This window comes from Peromyscus eremicus, chromosome 6 (genome assembly GCF_949786415.1).
Source record: "Peromyscus eremicus chromosome 6, PerEre_H2_v1, whole genome shotgun sequence".
Classification (NCBI taxonomy): domain Eukaryota; kingdom Metazoa; phylum Chordata; class Mammalia; order Rodentia; family Cricetidae; genus Peromyscus; species Peromyscus eremicus.
Window position 1 is genome coordinate 74,253,112 of NC_081421.1, and position 21,547 is coordinate 74,274,658.

Here is a 21,547-nt window from a genome sequence, read left to right on the forward strand (position 1 = left end):
GCCTATACAGACAGGCCCTGATGAGGCGGTCATGTGGTTGGGTTTACAACCAATGAGAAGGCAGAACAGGAACTCTATATAAAGACTTTAACACAGGGGTAGCTCTGGTTTGGAAAGGTAGGACCACCGCAGGAGGAAGGGTAAGGTTTTAGCTCTTAGCTCTGACCTCTTGGCTTTCTTCTTTGCATTGGTTCTGTGTTTCTTATTTAATAAGAAGGTTGGTTACATCTACGTGTGTGTGTGTGTGTGTGTGTGTGTGTGTGTGTGTGTGTGTGTGTGTAGGCATGCATACACATTTTACTTACAGTCACAAATTCATTATTTTTTTCCTAACTCTCACCTGAGCCCTCTTTCAAATGAAGGACATTTTAAAAATTAAACAAAATGTTAAGTTACAGTATGTTTAAGTGAAGAAGTCTTCATGGAAATTTCAAAAATATTTTCCATCTAGCCTTTACAAATATAATATTGATATAACAAAAATGACTTGTCTTGGATTTGCTTTAAGATTTTTAGCAAAGAAGAGAAGTGAAAGTTGGGATGTATACTAGGCAAGAGGGACAGAATTTTGTTAGCCAGCAAAGCCAAGCGCTGAGAGCTTTATTTCTGAGTTCGCTATGCTTTTCTTTATGAAAGTTTAGAAATCATTCATGATAAGTTTTATAATATATGGATTTTGTTTTGTTTTGTTTTTTTCAAGATAGAGTTTCTCTGTGTAGTCCTGGCTGTTCTGGAACTCATTCTGTAGACCAGGCTGGCCTCAAACTCAAGAGATGAGCCTACCTCTGCCTCCAGAGTGCTGGGATTAAAAGCTTTCGAGATCACTGCCTGCATAATATAAGGATATTTTTAACAACAAAAAAAATTAACTAGTTTCTCAGATTTCAGACTTGGCATAAGAGATGTTACTCATATATATTCTTCTAAATTGTTGGCTTGTTTAGCAAACATACATATTTTCTCGATAAAAATATATACTACACACATACACAGGCACGCACACATACATACATACACAGTCATACATACACACATGTGCACACACAGACACATACACACACACTTAACCTTTGGTATTGTGGGAAATTGCTTCTAGGACATCCTGTGGATCCCAAGAACTGCAGATGCTCAAGTCTCTTCTAGGGAGTGGTATAGTGTTTGCATGTCACATGTATGCATTCTCCTGTGTAGTTTTCAGCTTCTCTATTTATAACATTACACAAACAATGTAAATGCTAAGTGGTTGTTATATTGTATTTTTTAGAAGATAAGAAACAGCTATATATGTTTAGTACAGATTGAATTATTTTAGATTTAATTTATTTTTATCAGTTTTTTAAAATACAAAATAAACTACAAGTCTGTCTTTGCTTATGGCCTTTCCTTGTTTTCTTTTACTGAAGTTGGGTGTCCCTCTCTACCTCCTCACAATTCTAGTCCAGACCAGAGCCCTCCCACAGCAAGCCCCCAGGGCAGACAGTGGTTTAGTCACTTGAGCTTGGCCTGAGTTGCTAGAGGCCTTGTGAGGATAACATGGGGGCAGAGAAGGGGCTGGGGAGCAGGGTTGCATCTTTATTACCACGTGTGGGACCTTTAAGGAACATTCTGCAGGGTTTTTTGCCTACACATATATGTATTCTCACTATGTGTGTGCCTGGTGCCCTTGGAAGCCAGAAGAAGATGTCAGATCCCTTGGAACTGGGTTTACGGATGGTTGTGGGCTGCCTTGTGGGTGCAGGGAACCAAATCCAGGTTCTCTGGAAGAGAGCAAGGGCTCCTAACCACTGGACCATCTCTCCAGCCCAAGTGATTATTGTACCGATTGTGGAGTATAAGGTTTTCATTATGACAACTCCATATATAGCTATCATTTGGTAATAGTCACCTCTTCTATGAACCCTTTCTCCTGCCTTCTCCTCCCCTCATTCTGTCTCCACATCTCCAGCACTTTCATGCCTGTTTTGTTCTATCTCCCACATATGAGGGGAAAGCACACAATATTTGGGTCTTGGGTTTTTTGTTTTGTTTGAGATATATTCCCAGAAGTGGTACAGCTGGATTATATGAAACTTTTATATTAAATTTTTCAAGGAGCCTCCATACTGATTTCCACAGTGGCTGAACTAATTTACATTTCCACTAGCAGTGAACAGATTGCCTTTTGTTTGTTTGTTTGCTTGCTTTTTTTCTTTTCTTTTTTTTTTTTTTTTTTTTTTTTTGATTTTTTCGAGACAGGGTTTCTCTGTGTTTAACAGTCCTGACTGTCCTGGAACTCACTCTGTAGACCAGGCTGGCCATAAACTCACAAAGATTCACCTGCCTCTGCCTCCTTTTTTTTTTTTTTTTGTTTTGTTTTGTTTTGTTTTGTTTTTCGAGACAGGGTTTCTCTGTGTAGCTTTGCGCCTCTCCTGGAACTCACTTGGTAGCCCAGGCTGGCCTCGAACTCACAGAGATCCGCCTGGCTCTGCCTCCCGAGTGCTGGGATTAAAGGCGTGCGCCACCACCGCCCGGCCTGCCTCTGCCTCCTAAGTGCTGGGATTAAAGGGGTGCACACCATCACCTGGCCAAAGATTTATTTATGTATTTTATGTATATGACTGTTCTACTTGCATGTATGCCTGCATGACAGAAGAAGGCATTATAGATGATTTTTAGCTTCCGTGTGTATAGCAAGCTTTCTTGTTGGACTTTCTTTGAATCGCCAGCCCCAAGTAATGACACGGAGATTTCTTATTAATTATAAAAATTATGCAAAAGCTTAGGCTTTTTCTTAACCAGCTCTTCTAACTCAAATTAACCTGCTTCTATTAATCTATGTTCTGCCATGTGGCTTTGACCTTTCCCCAGTATGGCACATCCGACTTGCTCTGATTCTGCTGGAGAAATCTGTGCACCTAGATCCCTCCTCTTACTCTCTCTCCCCAGAAATCCCACCTACTCTCCTGCCTAGCTATTAACCATTCAGCTCTTTATCACACCAATCACAGCAATATATCTTCATACAGTGTACAAATATCCCACAACACATATGGTAGCTGGGAATTGAACCCAGGTCCTCTGGAAGAGCAGCCAGTGCTCTTAACTGCTGAGCCATCTCTCCAGCCCCCTTATTTTCTTAATGATTAGCCACTCTGACTGGGGTGAGATAGAATCTCAAAGTAGTTGGTGTGCATTTTAGCTAGGGGTGTTAAATATTGTTCGTGTATTTGCATATAACATGGGCACATGTGCGTATCTTCATTTAAAAAGTGTCTATTCATTTCCATTGCTCATTCATTGATTGAGCTAATTGGTCTGTTGTCCCCTTTTTAGTTCTTTATATATTATGGCCATTACTCCCATTAGATAAATGGCAAAGACTTTTATTTTATGGGCTGTCTCTTCTCTCCATTGATTGTTCTTTTGCTGTAGAGAAGCATTTTAATTTGACATATCTTTGTCAGTTCTTGCTCTTATTTCTTGAACTACTGGAGTCCTATTCAGAAAGCTATTGCTTGCTTCTAGATCTGGAACAATTTCCAAAGTTTCGGGTCTTACCCTTGGTCTATTTGAGTTTATTTTTGTACAGGATGAGAGATAAGGCTCTAGTTTGGATACCTAAACTTTATTACTAACACTTTTGCAGGAGGTGGCCTTTTTTCCAGTGCATGGTTTGGTACCTTTGTCGAGAATCAGATGGTTGCACGCGCGTGGGCATCCATCTAGGTCTCATGGGTCTACAGCAGTAGCACCCTGCTTTTGTTACGTTGGCTATAGCTGAGCTTGATGTCAGGTCTTGGGTCCCCTCCAGCATTTTCACCAGGGTTGCCTTAGCTGTTTGAGATCTCTTGTGCTTCCACCTAAGTTTTAGGATTAAATGTTCTCTTTATGTGAAGAATGTCATTGGAATTTTCAAGAGAAATGCATTGACTATATTACTTTTGGTAAGGCAGCCATTTTAACAATATTGACTCTGCCAACCTATGAGCATGGGAGGTCTCTCCATTAGTCCTTGCCCATACTGACTTGCCATCCCGGCAAGGAGCAAGTCATAAAACTAGCCAGGACATGGCTGGAAAGATGGCTCAGTGTTTAAGAACACTGGCTGCTCTTCCAGAGGTCCTGAGTTCAATTCCTAACACCCACATGGTGGCACACAACTATCTATAATGAAAAGAGATACCCTCCTTTGGCATAAAGTCATACATGCAGATAGAGCACTCATACACATAAAATAAGTAAATAAATCTTAAAAAATAAAAATAAAAACTAACCAGGGCAAATGTACACCACACCAAAGGTCCAGTTTAAACCAGCATTTTCAAAACTAACCTTGAAAGTTGGCACATCGTTTACTAAGGTCAAGAGCTGGAGGACTCCTGACAGGGAACACAGTGTGTTAAATTAGAATGCAGTGTTTACTAGGAGTACAAAGCACGCTTTTGTGACCAATTCTCTAGCATAACAGCATGAGAACCCTACAACTGCTCCTCCAATTTTAATGACAAGCATTATCACCACATGCGGCATGAAATTTGACTTCTTAATGCATTGTTTCCTTTATATTACCCATTTTAGGCAATTATATATATTTTTCATGGGAGATAAATGTATGTGCAACTACTATAATAAAAAAGCATTTACTTATGTTGTTAAAAGTAAATATATAATGTACCAGATACCTTTTGAAAACACTTATTTCCAAAAAAGGTGGACAATGAGCTCCAGTGTGTGATAAACAGATAAAGTGGGTTTCAGAGAAAGACACAGACATGTGTACAATAAAGTGTACACAGTTTAAGGATCGCTTAAGATTGACACTTTCTGACTAGTCGACTACAGGCTATTGGGGGCCATGACATACACTTGTCAGTCAACAGGAGTCTGGTACAAAGGATGAAGTATTATAAATAAGACAGTAGAGACTTGTTCTGTAAGCCCATGCCCTGGCTAGTTGTATGGCTTGCTCCTTGCCAGGATGGCAGGTCAATATGGGCAAGCACTAATGGAGAGACCTCCCATGCTTGTAGGTTGGCAGAATCAATATTGTTAAAATGGCTGCCTTACCAATAAGTAACGTGGGGCTGATATCTTGTGCAGTTCAGTCCAATCCTCTCCTCTGTGGAGAGCTTGAAAACTGACATCATTCTAAGTATCTCATCTTCACCATCTTAAAGAGGAACAGCGGCCCATTTGTCACCAGTGTCGTAACAGGGCTGTCACACTTGCTGTGTCTCATAATTACATCACCTCATGTTCTATTCCTTCCTTCACTTCTTTCCTCTTTCCTTCCTTTCTTTAATGGCCTTGAACTCCTGGTATTCCTGCCTCCGCCTCCCAAGTGCTGGGGCTATTGTCAAATGCCATACCTGACTCAGCATAGTGACTTTTTAAGTAAAACCCAAAACATCCGGAACTCACTGTGTCCTGGAGCCTATTCAATCCCTTCCTTCTCCCAGTTAAAGAATATTTTTTTTAAAAAAAATAAAGAACCAAGTGAGCACTATCCAAACTTATTGGAACTTTTATTTTGACAGAAGCTACTTCCACTAGATGGCATTAAAGAGTCGTATGTTAGGAATCAGGCCATTCGAACTTCAGAAAGCTAAAAAATGATCTCCCTGAAATAAGCAATGCATCTCCCCGATGGTTTGTCTGGATATGAGCTTCTAGATATGAACCACGAGTCTCGGCCACGTATCCACTTATTGAACACGTTGTGTTTCAGGCGCTGTAGCCCGTGTTTGAAATGCAGCAGACAGCAGGAGCCCATGTCATTAGAAGTTTGCTCAGCAGTCTAGAGGATCTGAGTTACAATCACCTCTAACTCCAGCTCCAGGGGATCTGATGCCTCATGTGCACATACCCACATACACACATCATTTTAAAACAACAAGAATAAAATCTTAAAGAAAAAAAAGAAGCCGAGAGGCACAGTGACGGCAGAAGGCAGCATCAGGTGAGTGCACAGGAAATGTGATGCAGCGGGTCGCGGAAGCGCACACCTCTAATCCCAGCAGCGAGGCAAGCGGTTCCTGAGAGTTCAAGGCCAGCCTGGCCTACATACCAAATTCCAGGCCAGCCAGGGATAGATAGGAAAAGAAAAAGAAAGAAAATTGAGGTGTGTAGTGTTCTAGTGTGGTTTTCTGTTGCTGTGATAACACACACACACACACACACACACACACACAACTGGGGCAGAAAGGCGTTTACTTGGCTTACATGTCCTGAATACAGTGCATCACTGAGGGAGGTCAGGGCAGGAACGGGCGCAGGAGCAGAGGCAGGAGCCACGGAAGAATGACCTTACTGGCTTTCTCTCCAGGCTCACATTCATACACCTTTCTTATACCTCCCAGGACCACCTGCCCAGGGGTAGCACCACCTACAGAGGTCTGGGACCTCCCAAAGCAATCACTAATCAATGCTTCACAGACTCATCTGTAGTTTTGTTTTGTTTTTCTCTTTGGGGGCCCGCCACCCAGCTCCCAAATAAATACAAATTTATGAATGTCCAGCCTTAGCTTGGCTTGTTTCTAGCCAGCTTTTCTAACTTAAATGATCCTGGTTCTCTTTAACTATGTTTTGCCTCTGGGCTTTTTGCCTTTCTTTATTCTATGTCTTTCTTTCCTTCTTACTCTATGGCTGGCCCCTGGCATCCTCCTCTCCTTCTCCTTTTCTCACTCCTCCCTCTTCTCTAGATTTCTCCTATTTATTCTCTCTGCCCGCCAGCCCTGCCTATTCTTTTTCCTGCCTAACTATTGGCCGTTCAGCTCTTTATTAGCCCAATCAAGTGTTTTAGACAGGCACAGTAACACAGCTTTACAGAGTTAAACAAATGCAACATAAAAGAACGCAACACATCTTTGCATCATTAAACAAATATTCCACAGCATAAATGAGTGTAACACATCTTCAACTAATATTCCACAACACTCACCTACAGACCAGTCTGATGGAGGCAATTTCTCAACCGAGGTTCTCTCTTCCCAAATGTCCCAGCTTGTGTCAAGTTGACAAAAATCTCTCCAGCACATATGGGTAGCACACATAGAGATACACAGCAAAGACTCCATGAATGGAAGACTCCTGGAGAAGTAGATGTCTAAACAGAGGCACAGGCAAGCTACATTAACCAGAGCAAGTAGACTGGTCCAATCGTGTAGCTCAGGGGCAGTGCAGAGCTGAGGCTGGCTGCCAAGGTAAGGTCCTCAAAAAAGAAAACCCCTACTCTGTCCACCCACGAGCTGTTCGTGCCTCCCCTAGTACCCTGGCCTTCTGCTGTGCTTGAACACACCAGCTATGAGCCTCTCGGTAAGCAGACGCCTCCTGGTCTGATTATTCTCCTTCCAGCCACGAGTCCACATCACTCCTTCACCACCAAGTCTCTGAATTCAGAAGTCTCGTGAAGGGGTTAGGGGTACCAATAAAAGAACCCCCAGCCCACATGAAACAAGTAGACTGATGCTTTTTCTACACACCACCTGAAGTACCACCCCCATAACAATCAAGGGAGAATGAGGAGGTTTGGGGGGGGGGCAGATGAGGGCTAAGAACTCAAGTAACATTTAAGAGATAAGCAGAAGAAACTGCACCGTGGGTTAAGAGAGGATGGCTAGGGAGCAAGGGAAGGGGAGGGAAAGTCTCAGATAGTTGTGTTTTAATCGACAACAAAGTCAGTTAAATAAGAACTGAAAAGTAGCACACATTGGCATGCTGCCGGGGCCTTTTGCAAATGCCGGACTGCAGGGCATTGGGGGTAAAATGAAGGAAAAGAATTTGAGAAGCAAGCGTAGACTATTTTTATGTGACTTTTCTCATGGTGGCAAGCACACAGGAAGGAAGCATTTGCTTTGGCTCAGATTGAGATACAGTTCATCGTGGTGGGGTAATATGGCAGCCTAGTGGCTCTTAAGCACTGGTAGGGATATGTGTCTGCTTGCTCACATCTGGGCAAATCAAGAAGCAGAGAGCGTAGTGGAAGGAAGCCAGCTATAAACCTCACAGTGCCCTGCCCCACCATGGTGGGCCATTTCCTCCAGTGAAGATCTACCAACTAAAAGTTGCCAAACCTCCCCAAACTACACTACCAACTAGTACTGGGTGTTCAGAAATGAATCTATGGGAGACACTTCGTCCAAGCCACACTATTCTTCCCCAGACTCAGCTAGGAGGAAGAGAAAAGGGAGGCTGAGGAGCACAGACTGAAGGAGAAAGTGAAGCGTGAGTGTGAGCCCATAGAAAGATCCCCAGGAAGGAGGGGATGAAGGGAAGTGGATGGGGCTGGACTTTAAACTAGATGTCTCAGGAGAAATCAGGAGGTAAAGGGATAGTGACTGATAGAGACAGATGTAATGGCGAAAGATAAGTCCGCCAGAACCTATGTTTTCCTTTCTATGTGTTCGCTCAGTAGCTGTTGGATAAACCAAGCAGTGTCGATCAGACCCAGCATTCCTGATCTCCTGATAGGTCATCTTCTCTCCCTGGCCTTCCTGATCTCCTGATAGGTCATCTTCTCTCCCTGGCCTTCCTGATCTCCTGATAGGTCATCTTCCCTCCTTGGCCTTCCTGATCTCCTGATAGGTCATCTTCTCTCCTGGCCTTCCTGATCTCCTGATAGGTCATCTTCCCTCCCTGGCCTTCCTGATCTCCTGATAGGTCATCTTTCCTCCCTGGCTTTCTAACTTCGGTACAATCAACATGGCTTAACATGGTTTTACAACTAACCTGGAAGATCAAATTAGCTATTTTAAAAAAGGAAGTCAAGAATGATTCAGATTCTATGCAGTAAGGTGTTGGCAATGGGAATGGAAAGAAACTGATGCCTGCCTGGATCTGGAAAATGAGAAAGGAGGCCAAGAGGACTATACGATTTCAGGCTGGGAGAGTGAGCTTCCCCTCAGGAGAATGAAATGGGAAGATTCAGAGCACAGAATTTAATGACAAGAGAAGCCCAGAGACATTGAAGGTGGGACTTACGTGATGGGAACATATTTTGCAGCGGAGTTATAATAAAAAATTGGGGTAGAGGTCAGTCAGTACTGAAATTAAAGGTCTAGGACTCAACTCTTTCAGAGGAACTAGAGATGGGAAAGATCCAGAACAAAATGTCGGAGTGGGGCTAACAAAGGAGGGTACGGAAGCAGTCCAACTACACAGCACGGCAAACACTGAAATGACTGAGTACTGCGAGAAGTCCGCCAACATCGTCACTCAGGATCTCCACACGGAGGAGGAAGAATAAATTGTTGGTGGTGAGAAATGCAGCGGTGAGAGCCACAGGAGTTAATTAGGCTGAGGGGAACTGGATCAAGGTAGGGTTAATTTCCCCTCAGGACTCAATCACAGTCCTCGGAAGAAAGACCATGTAAAGGACTGATTGAAAAGTGTCAGTGAAATAAGGAGAGGCAGAAGAAGTTGGGATAAAAACAGCAATCGGTGTCATGAGAAAGGAGGAGATACATAGACTTTTAAGTAGAAAGTGAGGACGTTCTCCAAGTAGTCCCATTTTCTCCCTCCATGGAAGGCAGGTAGGTGCTCCGTGTGTGAGAGATTTGGTTTGTAAGAAGCTGAGAATGGGAAGGGTAAAGTTGACTGCAGCAGAGTCTCAGACATGACATCACAGGACTGTTTCTGTCCCAGATGTTCGCTCAGGCCGACTGTTAGACCTCTTCCCGGCTGCTCTCTCCTAAGCTGTTAGGAGATCAAATGAGATGATGCATTAAATTATAAAGCAGTTCTCCACGGAGACAGGTTAGAACACCCACTAAGGGGAATGTGATACGGTGTGAATAAGAGATGAAACACAGTATAGCTAAGCACCAAGGAGGGCAGAGTTCAGAGCAGGAATACACAGCAAAGCTAAGGCCAGCGGTTTTGTAATTTGCTTCAGCATACTGGAGTGAAGCAGGGGATTCGGTCAGGGCAGTGCAGAGGACCAAAGGCTGGCAAGTCTAGGTAAGGGCCACTTTCATTCCTAAGACTTTTGTAGGCATCTTACTTTGGGAAGTCACGTGACTTGTATATAAAGGCGGCTTTTGAGTAATTCACAGATATTTTACTTATTGTAAAGTTAGAACCAGATCTCAAGACCCTCACAATAAAGACTAAACCAGACCATTGTGTGTGTGTGTGTGTGTCTTCACACACATGTGCTAGACACAGAATCCAGAGCCTCATACATAGCAAGCAAACACTCTATCAGTGAGCTTCATCTCCAAGCCAACATATTTAGAAATAGCCAGATGAATTTTTTTTTTTAATTTCATATTTCCATAGTTTGGGGCCTTTTCTACCTGGAGTCCATACTTCATAAAAGCGTAGGCTCCGACTGTATGAATACAGTATGACATCTCTAACAAAGAGGTCCCTGAAACAGCTGTCCATGGATCGAAATCAAATAAGGAAGGTTCTAAACAAAAGGAAACAGTGAGACAGGCAGAGGCTGAAGCTACTGAAGAACGAGAAACGGTAGTAGCTAAGGAGCCATGTTGTTACCATTTTTGGAATTCAGAGATCAAGGTCTCAGACCCCACGTGTAGGAAGCAGCTTCCATATGAATGAACCTGAAATTCCTGGCAAAATTCTTCAAGGAGACAAATAAGTAATACTGCTTAGGGTACCAGATGTGCCCATCTTCCTAATTAGTTTTCGGGCCTACAGAGGACTTGTCCCTCACTGACATCCTCCACTGTCCCATTGTGACCAGTCAGAAGCCCTCCTTGATGGTAAAAACAGCTGCCAAACTTGCTCTGCTTGTCGTTGTCCCACACTCCTTCCGTTACTGTAGAATTCTGGTTGGGAAGTATCTAACTCTTAGGTCACATTCCCTCCCGCCTTCCCGGAAACTCAGCTGAGCTCCAAGAGGCAGCCTTTCTAAACTTTTCGGTTAGGTTCCTGGAACCTGAGCCGGAGGTCCCTTTGCCCTGGAAAATGCCAGAAGCTAGCCAGCTGCGGGGGTTCTGGTACCCGGCACGCTAGACCTGAGGGATTCCAGAACAGAAAAATGCTCAGAAAACCGAGAAAGAGACCTGGCAAGGTAACCCCTGCTTCCCGGAGGCCTCTGAAGCTAAGGGGAGGCCGCCTACAAGTTCCAGCATGCTTCGGGCTACACCTCGGCCGACTGACAGTACCACGCACCAATGGGAGGACCCTATGTGAGTTTGGGGTGGATCCCTCCTGCGGCACTCAGCGAGGCTTTTTCAAAGGTCCTGGAGGCCTCGCTGGTGGCCAGAGCTCATCTTCCTGAAATAGTGACGCCGACGACACTACGCCGCTAGCTCCCAGACTCCTCTTCCCTCCTTGGTCCCGGTCGTCCCGCCGCGCGAGTGGCCAGGCGAGGATGTGGAACTTGCTGGGCTTATTGGATGGCGGTGGTGTCACTCTGGAGGGCGGCGAGGCTCCGGGCGGCGAGGCCCACCCCCCTCGGACGGTGATTGGACTCTTCGGAGCCTACCTGGGCTGGGATTGGTGCGAGGCGGGGCGACGGCTCTAGGGCCTTCTGGGCAGCCCAGGGAGGCGGCAGCCGCTGGCGCCGCACCCTGGGAGAGCCGGAGGGCCCACTACCTCATCGCCCGGGGAGAGGGCGCGCTTGTCGCGTGGGGGTGGGTGGGGGGTGGACCAGTGGGGCGGGAGGGGGGTAGCCGTGAAGGACACGACATGCAGGGGTCAGGGTGGTGGTGGCAGGACTAGCTGGGGACTAGATCTAGAAGCTCTTGCGAGGAGGACGACTTGGGTGATAGAGGAGGGCGTGGACGTGTCTGGTATGGGATGCAGTGGAAAGGAAGGGCCCAGCCACAAATCCAGAGTAGATCTGTGGATGGTTCCTCAGAGGCACCCTCTTTCCGGTTGCCCTTTTATTTGGCAACACGAGAGCCCTCGAGGTCCCTGTTCAAATCCTGGGAACTCTGCCTTAGGGTGAATTTAACCTGCATTCTAAGACTACGCAGGGCCTTTTTTGATACTGGGTACAGACGCGGGGAAGATGTCAGAAAACAGGAAGCTGTTTCTGGGTTTCGTGCACAAACTCCCCCATGCGAGCGCATCTGGGAACTCAGGCAAGACTCACTGCCCTTCCTGTCTAGGGCTTTTCAAAGCCCCCAGGCTCTTGCCTTGTTTGCACACGGTGTGCACGACGTGTCTGGAAAAGCTGGAGCCGTTCTCAGTAGTGGACATCCGTGGGGGTGACTCAGACACAAGCTCTGAGGGGTCAATATTCCAGGAACCCAAGTCACGCAGCTTGCAGCCACAGATTGGCATCCTCTGTCCGGTATGTGATGCTCAGGTGGACCTGCCCTTGGGTGGAGTGAAGGCTTTAACGATAGACCACCTGGCCATGAATGATGTGATGCTGGAGAGTCTGCGTGGGGAAGGTCAGGGCCTGGTGTGTGACCTGTGCAGCGACAGAGAAGTAGAGAAGAGGTGTCAGACCTGCAAAGCCAATCTCTGCCACTTCTGCTGCCAGGCTCATAGGTAAAGAGGGAATACCCCACCTGTTGTGGCTTAAGAGTGGAGTGCAAAGATATTAAGACACGGGGTTGGGGATTTAGCTCAGTGGTAGAGCGCTTGCAAGCGCAAGGCCCTGGGTTCGGTCCTCAGCTCTGAAAAAAAAAAAGATATTAAGACAGAAATCCCTTGCTGGGCAGGTCGGAAGGAAGGCATTCTCAGACACACCAATCGGCAAAGAACAACACACCATGCCATCACAAGCTCTAGAATGGAAGTTAATGCAGCCGGCCTGATACCTCCAGTAATAAAAGCATGACAGGTTTCAGTTGACAGAGCACGTTGGGGTTCCTTCCATCACCCATCGCTATTGAATATGCACCAGGGGCTGGAGAGACCGGGTTACTGTGCTAGCATAGACCCTGCCCTTGACCTCATCTGATCAGTGTAACTTCTACAGAAGGACTCGTGCTTAGCTCACCCCTATTTATTAAAATGGAAACTCAGCAATGTTTTGTGATTTGCCAAGTTCCCGTAGCTGGTAAGCGTGTAACTGAGCTGAGTCCTCTCTTCAGACTTGCCTCTTCTGTGCTCCTTTTACTAAATGCATGCCACCTTCTCGGCATGGGTATCGATTGGCTATGCCGTACGTCATACCTCTGTACCCGGAGAGCAGGCTGGTAGATTCTAACTGGGTTATTTTGTCTTTTACCACACTCGATGAAGTTTGTTATAATTTAGTCTTTGTCCCCTTTTCTCCTCCATCCCACTCTAGTGCCTCAGAATAGAAAACGAAACACCAAAACTAAGCAAGGTTTTCAGATTAACCTAGAACAGTTTTGTTTTCTGGCCTTACCAACAGAACAGTTGCCTTTGCTCCCTATTTTTAACCTGTGTGATCATCCCTCTGGCTGTCGTGTTGCCAGCTCAACAGCTGACCCATTTTCCCCGCAGCCACACTTGGACCAGAATAGGCACATACACTTCAAGTTGGTGGGGATGTTACCAGGGAACGCCACAAGCAGTCACTGCATTTTCCTAGGGATTTCCCTGAGTCCCCTAGGAGGCTATAGAAAAGAGGAATTAAAGAGAGCTTTGATTTTAGTGCCCATTGATTTCACTTTCTACTAATGCTCACGACTCTTGAGGGAAATTCTGGCCTGCCAATGTGCATGATGTAGGCGTTGGTCAAAGGAACTGCTTTACTAAACTGTTACTTAAACGTGAGACAAGAGATTGTGAGAGCCAGCCAGCTGCTTTCACGGCTTCATAGATCCACCTGGCACGGTTGTATCGCTTGGTACTCACCTTCCACCATGCACTTGGAAGTGGGCTGTGACTCCTGTTTAAAGTCACCAGATTATCTCTTGAGCGAGTTTCTCGGAATGTAGTCTTAGCATTGCACCTTCTGAAGATGTGTTCCAAGCCAAATCCAAGTATATATGTATTGTGTTCTACACAACAGCACTCAGATAGGCCTGGGTCTCACTGTGTGGACAAACAATCAAGCAGAGGATCCTGTAGTTTGATATTAGAAGTTCTGAGGGGTGTGACTCAAATCCACTGAACTCCTAAAACCTCTTCACCAAACTGTCTCCCTCTAAGTTATTCCCTCACTTCCTGCTTCTTTCCAGGCGGCAGAAGAAGACGATGTATCATACCATGGTGGACCTGCAGGACCTGAAAGGCTACAGTCGGGTTGGAAAGCCCATCCTGTGTCCTGCTCACCCTGCAGAGGAGCTGAGGCTATTCTGTGAACTGTGTGACCGGCCAGTGTGTCGGGACTGCGTAGTTGGGGAGCACCGAGAGCACCCCTACGACTTCACCAGCAACGTCATCCACAAGCATGGAGATTCTGTGCGGGAGCTCCTTAGAGGCACCCAGCCCCACGTGGAGGCCCTGGAGGAAGCCCTGGCTCAGATCAAAAGCATGAACAGTGGCCTCCAGGAGCGAGTGGAGGCAGTGGCCGCTGATGTCCGAACATTCTCTGAGGGCTACATCAAAGCGATCGAGGAGCATCGGGACAAGCTGCTGAAGCAGCTGGATGACATACGGGTCCAGAAGGAGAACTCTTTGCAGCTGCAGAAGGCACAGCTGGAACAGCTGCTGGCAGATATGCGGACTGGAGTGGAGTTCACCGAGCACCTGCTGACCAGTGGCTCAGACTTGGAAATCCTCATCACCAAGGGAGTGGTGGTCGAGCGGCTCAGGAAGCTGAACAAAGTGGAATACAGCGCCCGCCTGGGAGTGAATGATAAGATCAGCTTCTCCCCTCAGGAGAAGGCAGGCCAGTGCCGAGGCTATGAAGTGTACGGGGCCATTAACACCAAAGAAGTTGATCCAGCTAAATGTGTCCTTCAGGGAGAAGGTAGGGACGCATTTCCCACTGGCACTCAGAGGACAGGGCACGGGGATATGATATGTAGAAGCCTGTGAACTGTGTGGCTTGTTGTCTGGGGGTGGAGCTCAATCTGCAGAGTGCTTGCCTAGCTTGCACAAAGCCTGGGTTTGATTGCCAGCACCACGTACAACTGAGCATGACTACACATGCCTATAATCCCAGCACTTGGCAGGTAGAGGCGGGGGGGGGGGGGGGGGGGGGGGGTCAGAAGTTTGAGGACTGCTTTGGATGCATAGCAAGTTTGAGGCCTACCTGGGCTGTAGGAGACCGTGTATCAAAGGAATAAAGCCGGGAGGCTGGTTCAGCTAGGAGTACTCCACGTCTGACCACTGACCAAGGGGAGAAGCGTCCTGATTTGAAAGGCAGCGACTCCTTGCCTTGCTCTTCCTTCTCGCTCGGTCTGGGCAGGCAACAGTTGATACTGGGGTGAAGCTTGAGCCTGTTCCATTTCAGAAAAGCAGAGGCTCCCGAGAACGTTAAGGACCATGCTTTGGGGTGACAGAGCCTGGCCACACCCACAGGAGAAAACAGCACTGACTAGGACAAGGCACAGTCTGCCTGTGCAGAGACAGGCATGGCAGCTCCTGGTGCTTGGGCGCTATGTTGAGGATTACAGAACAACAAGGAAGACAGAATCACAGCTTCCTTTCTTCCTTACCGTTTTGGGTCACACCAACTTCGTATCGTTGGTATTTCAAAGGATTTGGTAGATTGAGGTCTGTTTGTTTGTCTGTCTGTCTGCTTGTTTGTTTGAGACAGGGTCTCACTGTATAGCTCTGACTGACCTGGGACTATGTGGAACAGGCTGGTCTCAAACTCACAGAAATCCACCTGCCTCTGAGTGCTGGATTTAAAGGGGTGCGTCACCAGGCCCAGCTAGAAATGGTTTCTTTATACCAGTGTTCTGTTCCTAAGGGAAGCATGTTATTTAGACATATTTCACAGATCAATCCTGATGGGAAATTTGTATTCAAGAGTTGCCTTCACTTTGGCACAGAATTTCTAACTCTCTGGAGGTCACAGATCACTCTTTCCCAGAAGTACCCACTAAGTAGGACATACAATTTCAGGAGTTTCCTAGACCCCCCATAGGCCTCTCAGCAATGCTTGGTAGTTCACAACCCAGGGCTGAGAAACCTGGTTTCCTCTGCATGCTGGCCTCCAGGCTGTAGCCAGTGGGTAGTCCCCCAGCACCTTGGCAATAGCTTCTGAGTTGCAGAAGCTCTCACAACAGGGACACAACACACTGGACTGCAGTATCCTCTTCCTGTTCTAATCTGGGGCTTGCAGAGGTGGTTTTGAGGATATCCGTCTACAGGTACGAAGGCTTTCTTTGGACACCTAGATTAATCCTAAATATTTGCAGTTTCCTTACAGCTGAAATTAAGATACAGAATCCCATGTGATCCAAATCAGCTGCTGCTGAACCACTTACCCAGGCCTCTAGGATGGGTACCCGAGCAGTATGGCCTAGAAGACGAGAGGGAACAGAGTGGTTCAAATAACTAGGAAGCACAAGCTTTGTTTGGTCTGACTGAGGGCCATGGCGTCTTGTTTCCCTGTGGGGTGAGCACTGTTTGTCTTTTGCAGATCTCCACAGGGCTCGAGAGAAACAGACAGCCTCTTTCACCCTGCTTTGTAAGGATGCCGCGGGAGAGAGCATGGGCAGGGGAGGAGACAACGTCCAGGTCGCCGTTGTCCCCAAAGATAAGAAAGACAGGTGTGTGTTAAATGTATCATGTGTAGTAGGCAGTGAGAGAAAAACCAGGGCCTTGGAGTTACTGGAGATATAACTGGACTCCTTCATCATATGGTTCCATAATGCCATGAGAAAATGATTCCACACAATTAATGGAATGTGTCCCCTGAGTAGGTTTTATGGCTCAGCTTTAGTTTTCTCTCTCTATAGAGTCGCCCGCTGCCCCCAGATTGTCCTCATTTCAGACTTTGGAATGGGCAGACTTTGGTTTTTTTGATGTGTAACAGAATTGTACCCTTTCTTAAACCTAGTCTCTCTTCCTATTAAATTGCTTCAGGATTGTGTTTATATTTTTCCCTCTGCAATTGGCCTAAGGAGAAGAGGCCACAGGGCAGGGAGTCCAACAGAGACCTGCAAAAATGAGCACAGGAACGTTCTCCTGGTTCTCAGGATGTTGGACTAAAGTAGAACTGATGCTCTTTACCTTCAGTTTGAGGGACATTTATAATTCATATTAAACATAACTCAGGCCTCAAATGGGGCAGCTGGAGCAGGCTTGTGAGAGGGAACGGCCTTCTGACCCTCCTTTCATTCAGCCCAGTCAGAACGGTGGTCAAGGACAACAAGGATGGATCATACCATGTTTCCTACACCCCCAAGGAACCTGGAGTCTACACTGTGTGGGTCTGCATCAGAGAGCAGCATGTGCAGGTGAGGAAGGCCCTATGCTTGCTGTCAGCTCAGAATCTCTCACAGGATCAGCTGCTTAAGAGAGGAAATAGACTGTCCTTTGCTCTTCATCGTGGACACAGCCCAGATTCTGTGACTCTTGTTCTTACTAGAGGGGTGCTCACGGTCCTGACCCCGCTGCCTCTCTCCCTGACTGGCAGTTACATTGCCTTTTATTCCTCTCCTGGCTAGTTTGTTGGGATTCTTAATCCAGGGGAGATGTCTTGACCACAGGGGAGTCCCTTAGCAGAGAAGTGCACACAGTTTTCAACCTTTCCACACCATGAGTGGGCCACAGTCGGCAGGGTTACGGCTCTTCCTGTTGTCAGTCATTTATCTGGCTAACCATCAGCACATACATATGTGTATCTGTACCATGGTTCCAATCCCCCACAAGTAAGTATAACACTTCCTGGTTTAGGAAGTTTTAAAGTCTCTGCTGACATTGGAGCAATCATTCCCTCAGGCAGAAGGCAATGTTGATGGCCATAAGCTCCATCGTGGTCATATTAATCATGTGGCCTGTGCACTAGGAAGACTCATTCAGTGCCATTACTGATCTCTTCACAGTATGTCAGGAATGGTTGGATATTTCTGTATAGTTAGTTTACTTCCATTTTCTTCAAAGCCTACGCAGACAGACCAGTCTTGACCCAATAGCCAGTAGCTCTGTAACCAAAATTGGAATTTGACCCTCTTACTTTAACTTCAGGTTGTTTTGTTCCATTTTCTTGTTGTATGAGATACGGGACAAGAGTGTTGTTATCATCTGTAAGCTGGCCTACAAGTCACTATGTAGCCAGACTGGTCTTGAACTCTGATCTTCTTGCCCTGACCTCCTAAGTACAGGAATTACAGGATGTGCCAATCATATTTGCTGCCAGGTTCTTTTTTAGAAAAATCGTGTTTGTCAGCTTTCCATAACTGACAAAATACCAGAGCTATACACGTAAAGAAAGGAAGGTTGATTTTGGCTCATAATTTTAGAGGTTCAGTCTCTGGATCTTCCCTTCAAAAGAGGGAGACTTTAACATTGGGAAGTCTGGGGTACCAGGTTCCACTTTGTCCTTATCTGATGTGGCTCTTACCTGGGGACAGGAAAAGTACAATACTTAATAAACATTTGTGTTAAACCCAGGAGAAAGTAAAATACAAGTTATCCTTGAAGAAAAAGTGGGTAGAGTGACTACCTTGAGACTCATTGGCCACACATATGGAACTTTCTCTCTCCCACGTATCTTTGGTCACCACTAAGAGGACGAGCAGATTTGTGGTGTCCAGGGTCAGAGGTAGGAGGAAAGGTACCAGCTCTGTGAGAAGACACGTGACTGAGAAGCTGCACGTGTCCTAGCTTGTGTGGCAGCCCAGTAACTTCCCACGGCATGCCTCAAGAACTGACATAGAGACTCCTAAAGACTACGGTCAGTCACACGAAAGCCGAGTTGAGATGACTGTGTGGAGTGACTTACACTCCCACTTCATTCAAGGCTGGAGGGAGGCAGAGTCCATAAAGGGCTTGAGTCAAACCCGAGCTAATTCAGACATCACTGAAAATGAAGCTGATCCTGTGGAAATGTCTTCAGTGCCCAGAGGCGTGGTAGCTCCGAACAGTCAGTGCCCTGGCAAATGTGGTGACTCTGGTACGTGGCAGAAGGGCAACACACATCCCAGTCCAGTTTCACTGCGCTTCCATTTGCCCCATCCGGCCAAGAAGTCCCTAGCCAGAGATATTTCTGTCCCGCATCCTTGTCCCTCCTGTGACTTAGCACCTGCTTATCACGCACTGATGCTCAGCACACCCTGTTGATACCTTTGCTCTTGGCCTGAACCCTTCAGGGCTCACCGTTCACAGTGACCGTGAGGAGAAAGCATCGCCCACATCCAGGTGTGTTTCACTGCTGTACCTTCTGCTCCAGCGGAGGCCAGAAAACTGCCCGCTGTGCCTGCGGAGGTACCATGCCAGGTAAGGACGGTCGGGGTCCTCAGGCCTGCTAGTCCGTGCAGCAGCAAGGGTCCTTCCCTCCTCTGCCTCACAGCTACTAGGTCAGGGTGTTTGGACTGAGGCTGTACTTCTAGAATTCTAGCCTCATGTTTAGAGGCAGGACAGGGAGCTTACACAGTAAGCTGGAATTGAAAGGACAGGCTTCAAGGTTCTGAGTTCTTTCTTGATACAGTTCACTGGTCCACCGGCCTCATGCTTCTCTGTGGGATTCTCAAATTCAGTCTGCACCCATTTTAGCAGTCTGAGCACTGTGAAATGCAGACCCACCCAAAATCATGAAGGAATCTCAAATGGGCGGACCAGGGGAGTGGATGATTGAGTAACGTCTGACTCTCTGGGAAGGCAGGATCTCCAGGCAAGAGATCCAAGTGGTTTTTTTAAGTTATTCTATCTTGGAGCTGGGGAGATACAATCATGTGGGTGCTGGCTACTCTTCCAGAAGACCCAAGTTCAATTCCTGTACCCACATGGGGGCTCACAACTGTTTATTACCCCAATTCAAGGAATTTGACGTCTTCTTCTGGCCTCTGGGTACCAGGCACACACGTGGTACACAGACATTCATGTAGGCAAAACACTCATATACATAAAATAATAATATAAAGTTTCCATCATGTCTTTAATGGTGGCCCACAAAATGGGCTTCTGTACCCTTCTGTGCAACCAGTCCAGGATCTTTCTCCTTTCCCACTAATCTGCCCTCCTTTTTCATGTCACTCATCACATGGGTAAGATCCAACCAGTTCCTTTAAGTTCAGATGCAAACTAGATCACCTTCAGGGTGCAGGTTGGACAGTTTTAAGAGCCTGACCTGGCCTGGCCATGACTGCCTCGGTAGTTCTGGTTACAGTGAGGGAAACAGGTAGTTCCTTCGGAGAAAGTTTCACTGCCTAAGTCTGAATGTTCCAGGTTTAATTCGTGGAGCAAGAGCTGGGCTCTCCTTTCAATTGCCCCCCCCCTTTGTATATGCAGGTGGGTACCTTGGCTGTGGCCACGGACACAAAGGACACCCAGGTCGTCCGCACTGGTCCTGCTGTGGGAAGTTTATTGAGAAGTCTGAGTGCACGTACACCGGTGGGCAGAGCGCACCGAGGAGTCTTCTTAGGACCGTGGCCCTCTGATGGCTTCCTGGGTACAAGTTCAGCCAGGTAAACCTGAAGCCGGCATGACTTAAGGTGTGCAGAGGACCCGAGAGCTTTAGTTCCAAAGAGACTGACAGAATTAAAGACAAAGTGCTTTCTCTAACATCAGAGTTCAAGTGCTCTTTTGTGTATGTGAGCTGCTCGCCTACACCATGGCTGAGTGTGGGCCACCCCTACACCACTCAAGGCGGGCTGATGGTCTCCTCCACAGGAGGCTCTTTTCTGTTCCATACAGGCATCAAGGTGTCTAGGCCAGGGAACATTATGGAACAGGGAAGATGTTATCTCCTTTCTATTGTTTACAACCTCTTCAGTTTATCCCTGAGCTAGAATTTAAGTGCTTCTCAGAGAATGAGAACCCTTTGTCTCATTCACATTTTGTTAGTATGCTTGCAGTAGTTTTTCCAGTGCATGGCTTATGACAGTTCTAAAGTGATTTTTGTTGTTTAGCTGAGAGCCTGGTTGATGATTCATCTGTAGGGCACACAAATAGACAGCTAATAAGGAGGAATGGAGTGGAAAGATCTCACCCGTCTGTTGCAGTTCTTACACCGGATGATAGAGAGGCCTCCATCCTCCCAGCTCTGACTTAGCAGAGGCTTTCCGATGTGTCTCTATACCCGGCAACAGCAGAGATCATTGACTCTGCAGGTACCTCCTAGGGGCTACAGGATTCTGGGAAGAGTTGGCACTGCCTCTGCCAGCCTGCCAAGATCTTCCCCAGATACACTCCATGTGTTCTGGGATCCTTGGTTTCTTATACAGCAGTAAACTCAGCATATATTAAATACAGTTACTGAAACTTACATTATATGATTTCTTAGGAAGTGGTGACTCATCGCAGTGGTGACCTGGGTAAAGCAAAGGAAGCGACACACTTAGTCGACGGCTGTCAGATCCCACAGAATACCTTTTCTTCTTGGAGTTGCTACATTGTAGCTATAGACAAAAGATACTAAGTTTCTTCCTTTTCTGGAAACACTTCCCTTTAGCCCGTTTCTGTAAGCAAAATCTGATGTTCCCAGAAGACATGGCTGCCCATCCTCCCTCAGGTTGTTTGTTGATTGTTCTTTACTCTTTATGTCTCTGGGCCTAGAGTCGGGTGTCCCGAGCTTATTACCATTGCTGCTTTGAGATCACTGGGTCTCAGC

At 46.7% G+C, this 21,547-nt stretch overlaps 1 protein-coding gene across 2 annotated transcripts; it reads left to right on the plus strand.

The window, feature by feature from the left end:
- Positions 1-11,176: 11,176 nt before the first annotated feature.
- Positions 11,177-20,499, plus strand: Trim45 (tripartite motif containing 45). Of its 2 annotated transcripts, XM_059265962.1 has the most exons (7): positions 11,177-11,410; positions 12,200-12,450; positions 14,058-14,791; positions 16,415-16,544; positions 17,120-17,234; positions 19,089-19,215; positions 20,227-20,499. In XM_059265962.1, exons 1-7 carry the CDS (start codon positions 11,321-11,323, stop codon positions 20,373-20,375), a joined length of 1,596 nt encoding a protein of 531 aa, XP_059121945.1. In that variant the 5' UTR covers positions 11,177-11,320; the 3' UTR covers positions 20,376-20,499. The 2 variants fall into 2 exon arrangements, with proteins under 2 accessions (XP_059121945.1, XP_059121944.1); XM_059265961.1 differs by lacking the exon at positions 11,177-11,410 and having other exon boundaries at positions 11,616-12,450.
- Positions 20,500-21,547: the final 1,048 nt, after the last annotated feature.

What these genes read in the sequence shown, in the direction of transcription:
- Trim45 (XM_059265961.1), top strand. Translation starts at nt 11,963, where the DNA reads ATGTCAGAAAACAGGAAGCTGTTTCTGGGTTTCGTGCACAAACTCCCC. An exon ending in CCCAAAGATAAGAAAGACAG is followed by an intron (nt 16,545 to 17,119) that starts GTGTGTGTTAAA and finishes CCTTTCATTCAG; the next exon opens with CCCAGTCAGAACGGTGGTCA. An exon ending in TCAGAGAGCAGCATGTGCAG is followed by an intron (nt 17,235 to 19,088) that starts GTGAGGAAGGCC and finishes TGAACCCTTCAG; the next exon opens with GGCTCACCGTTCACAGTGAC.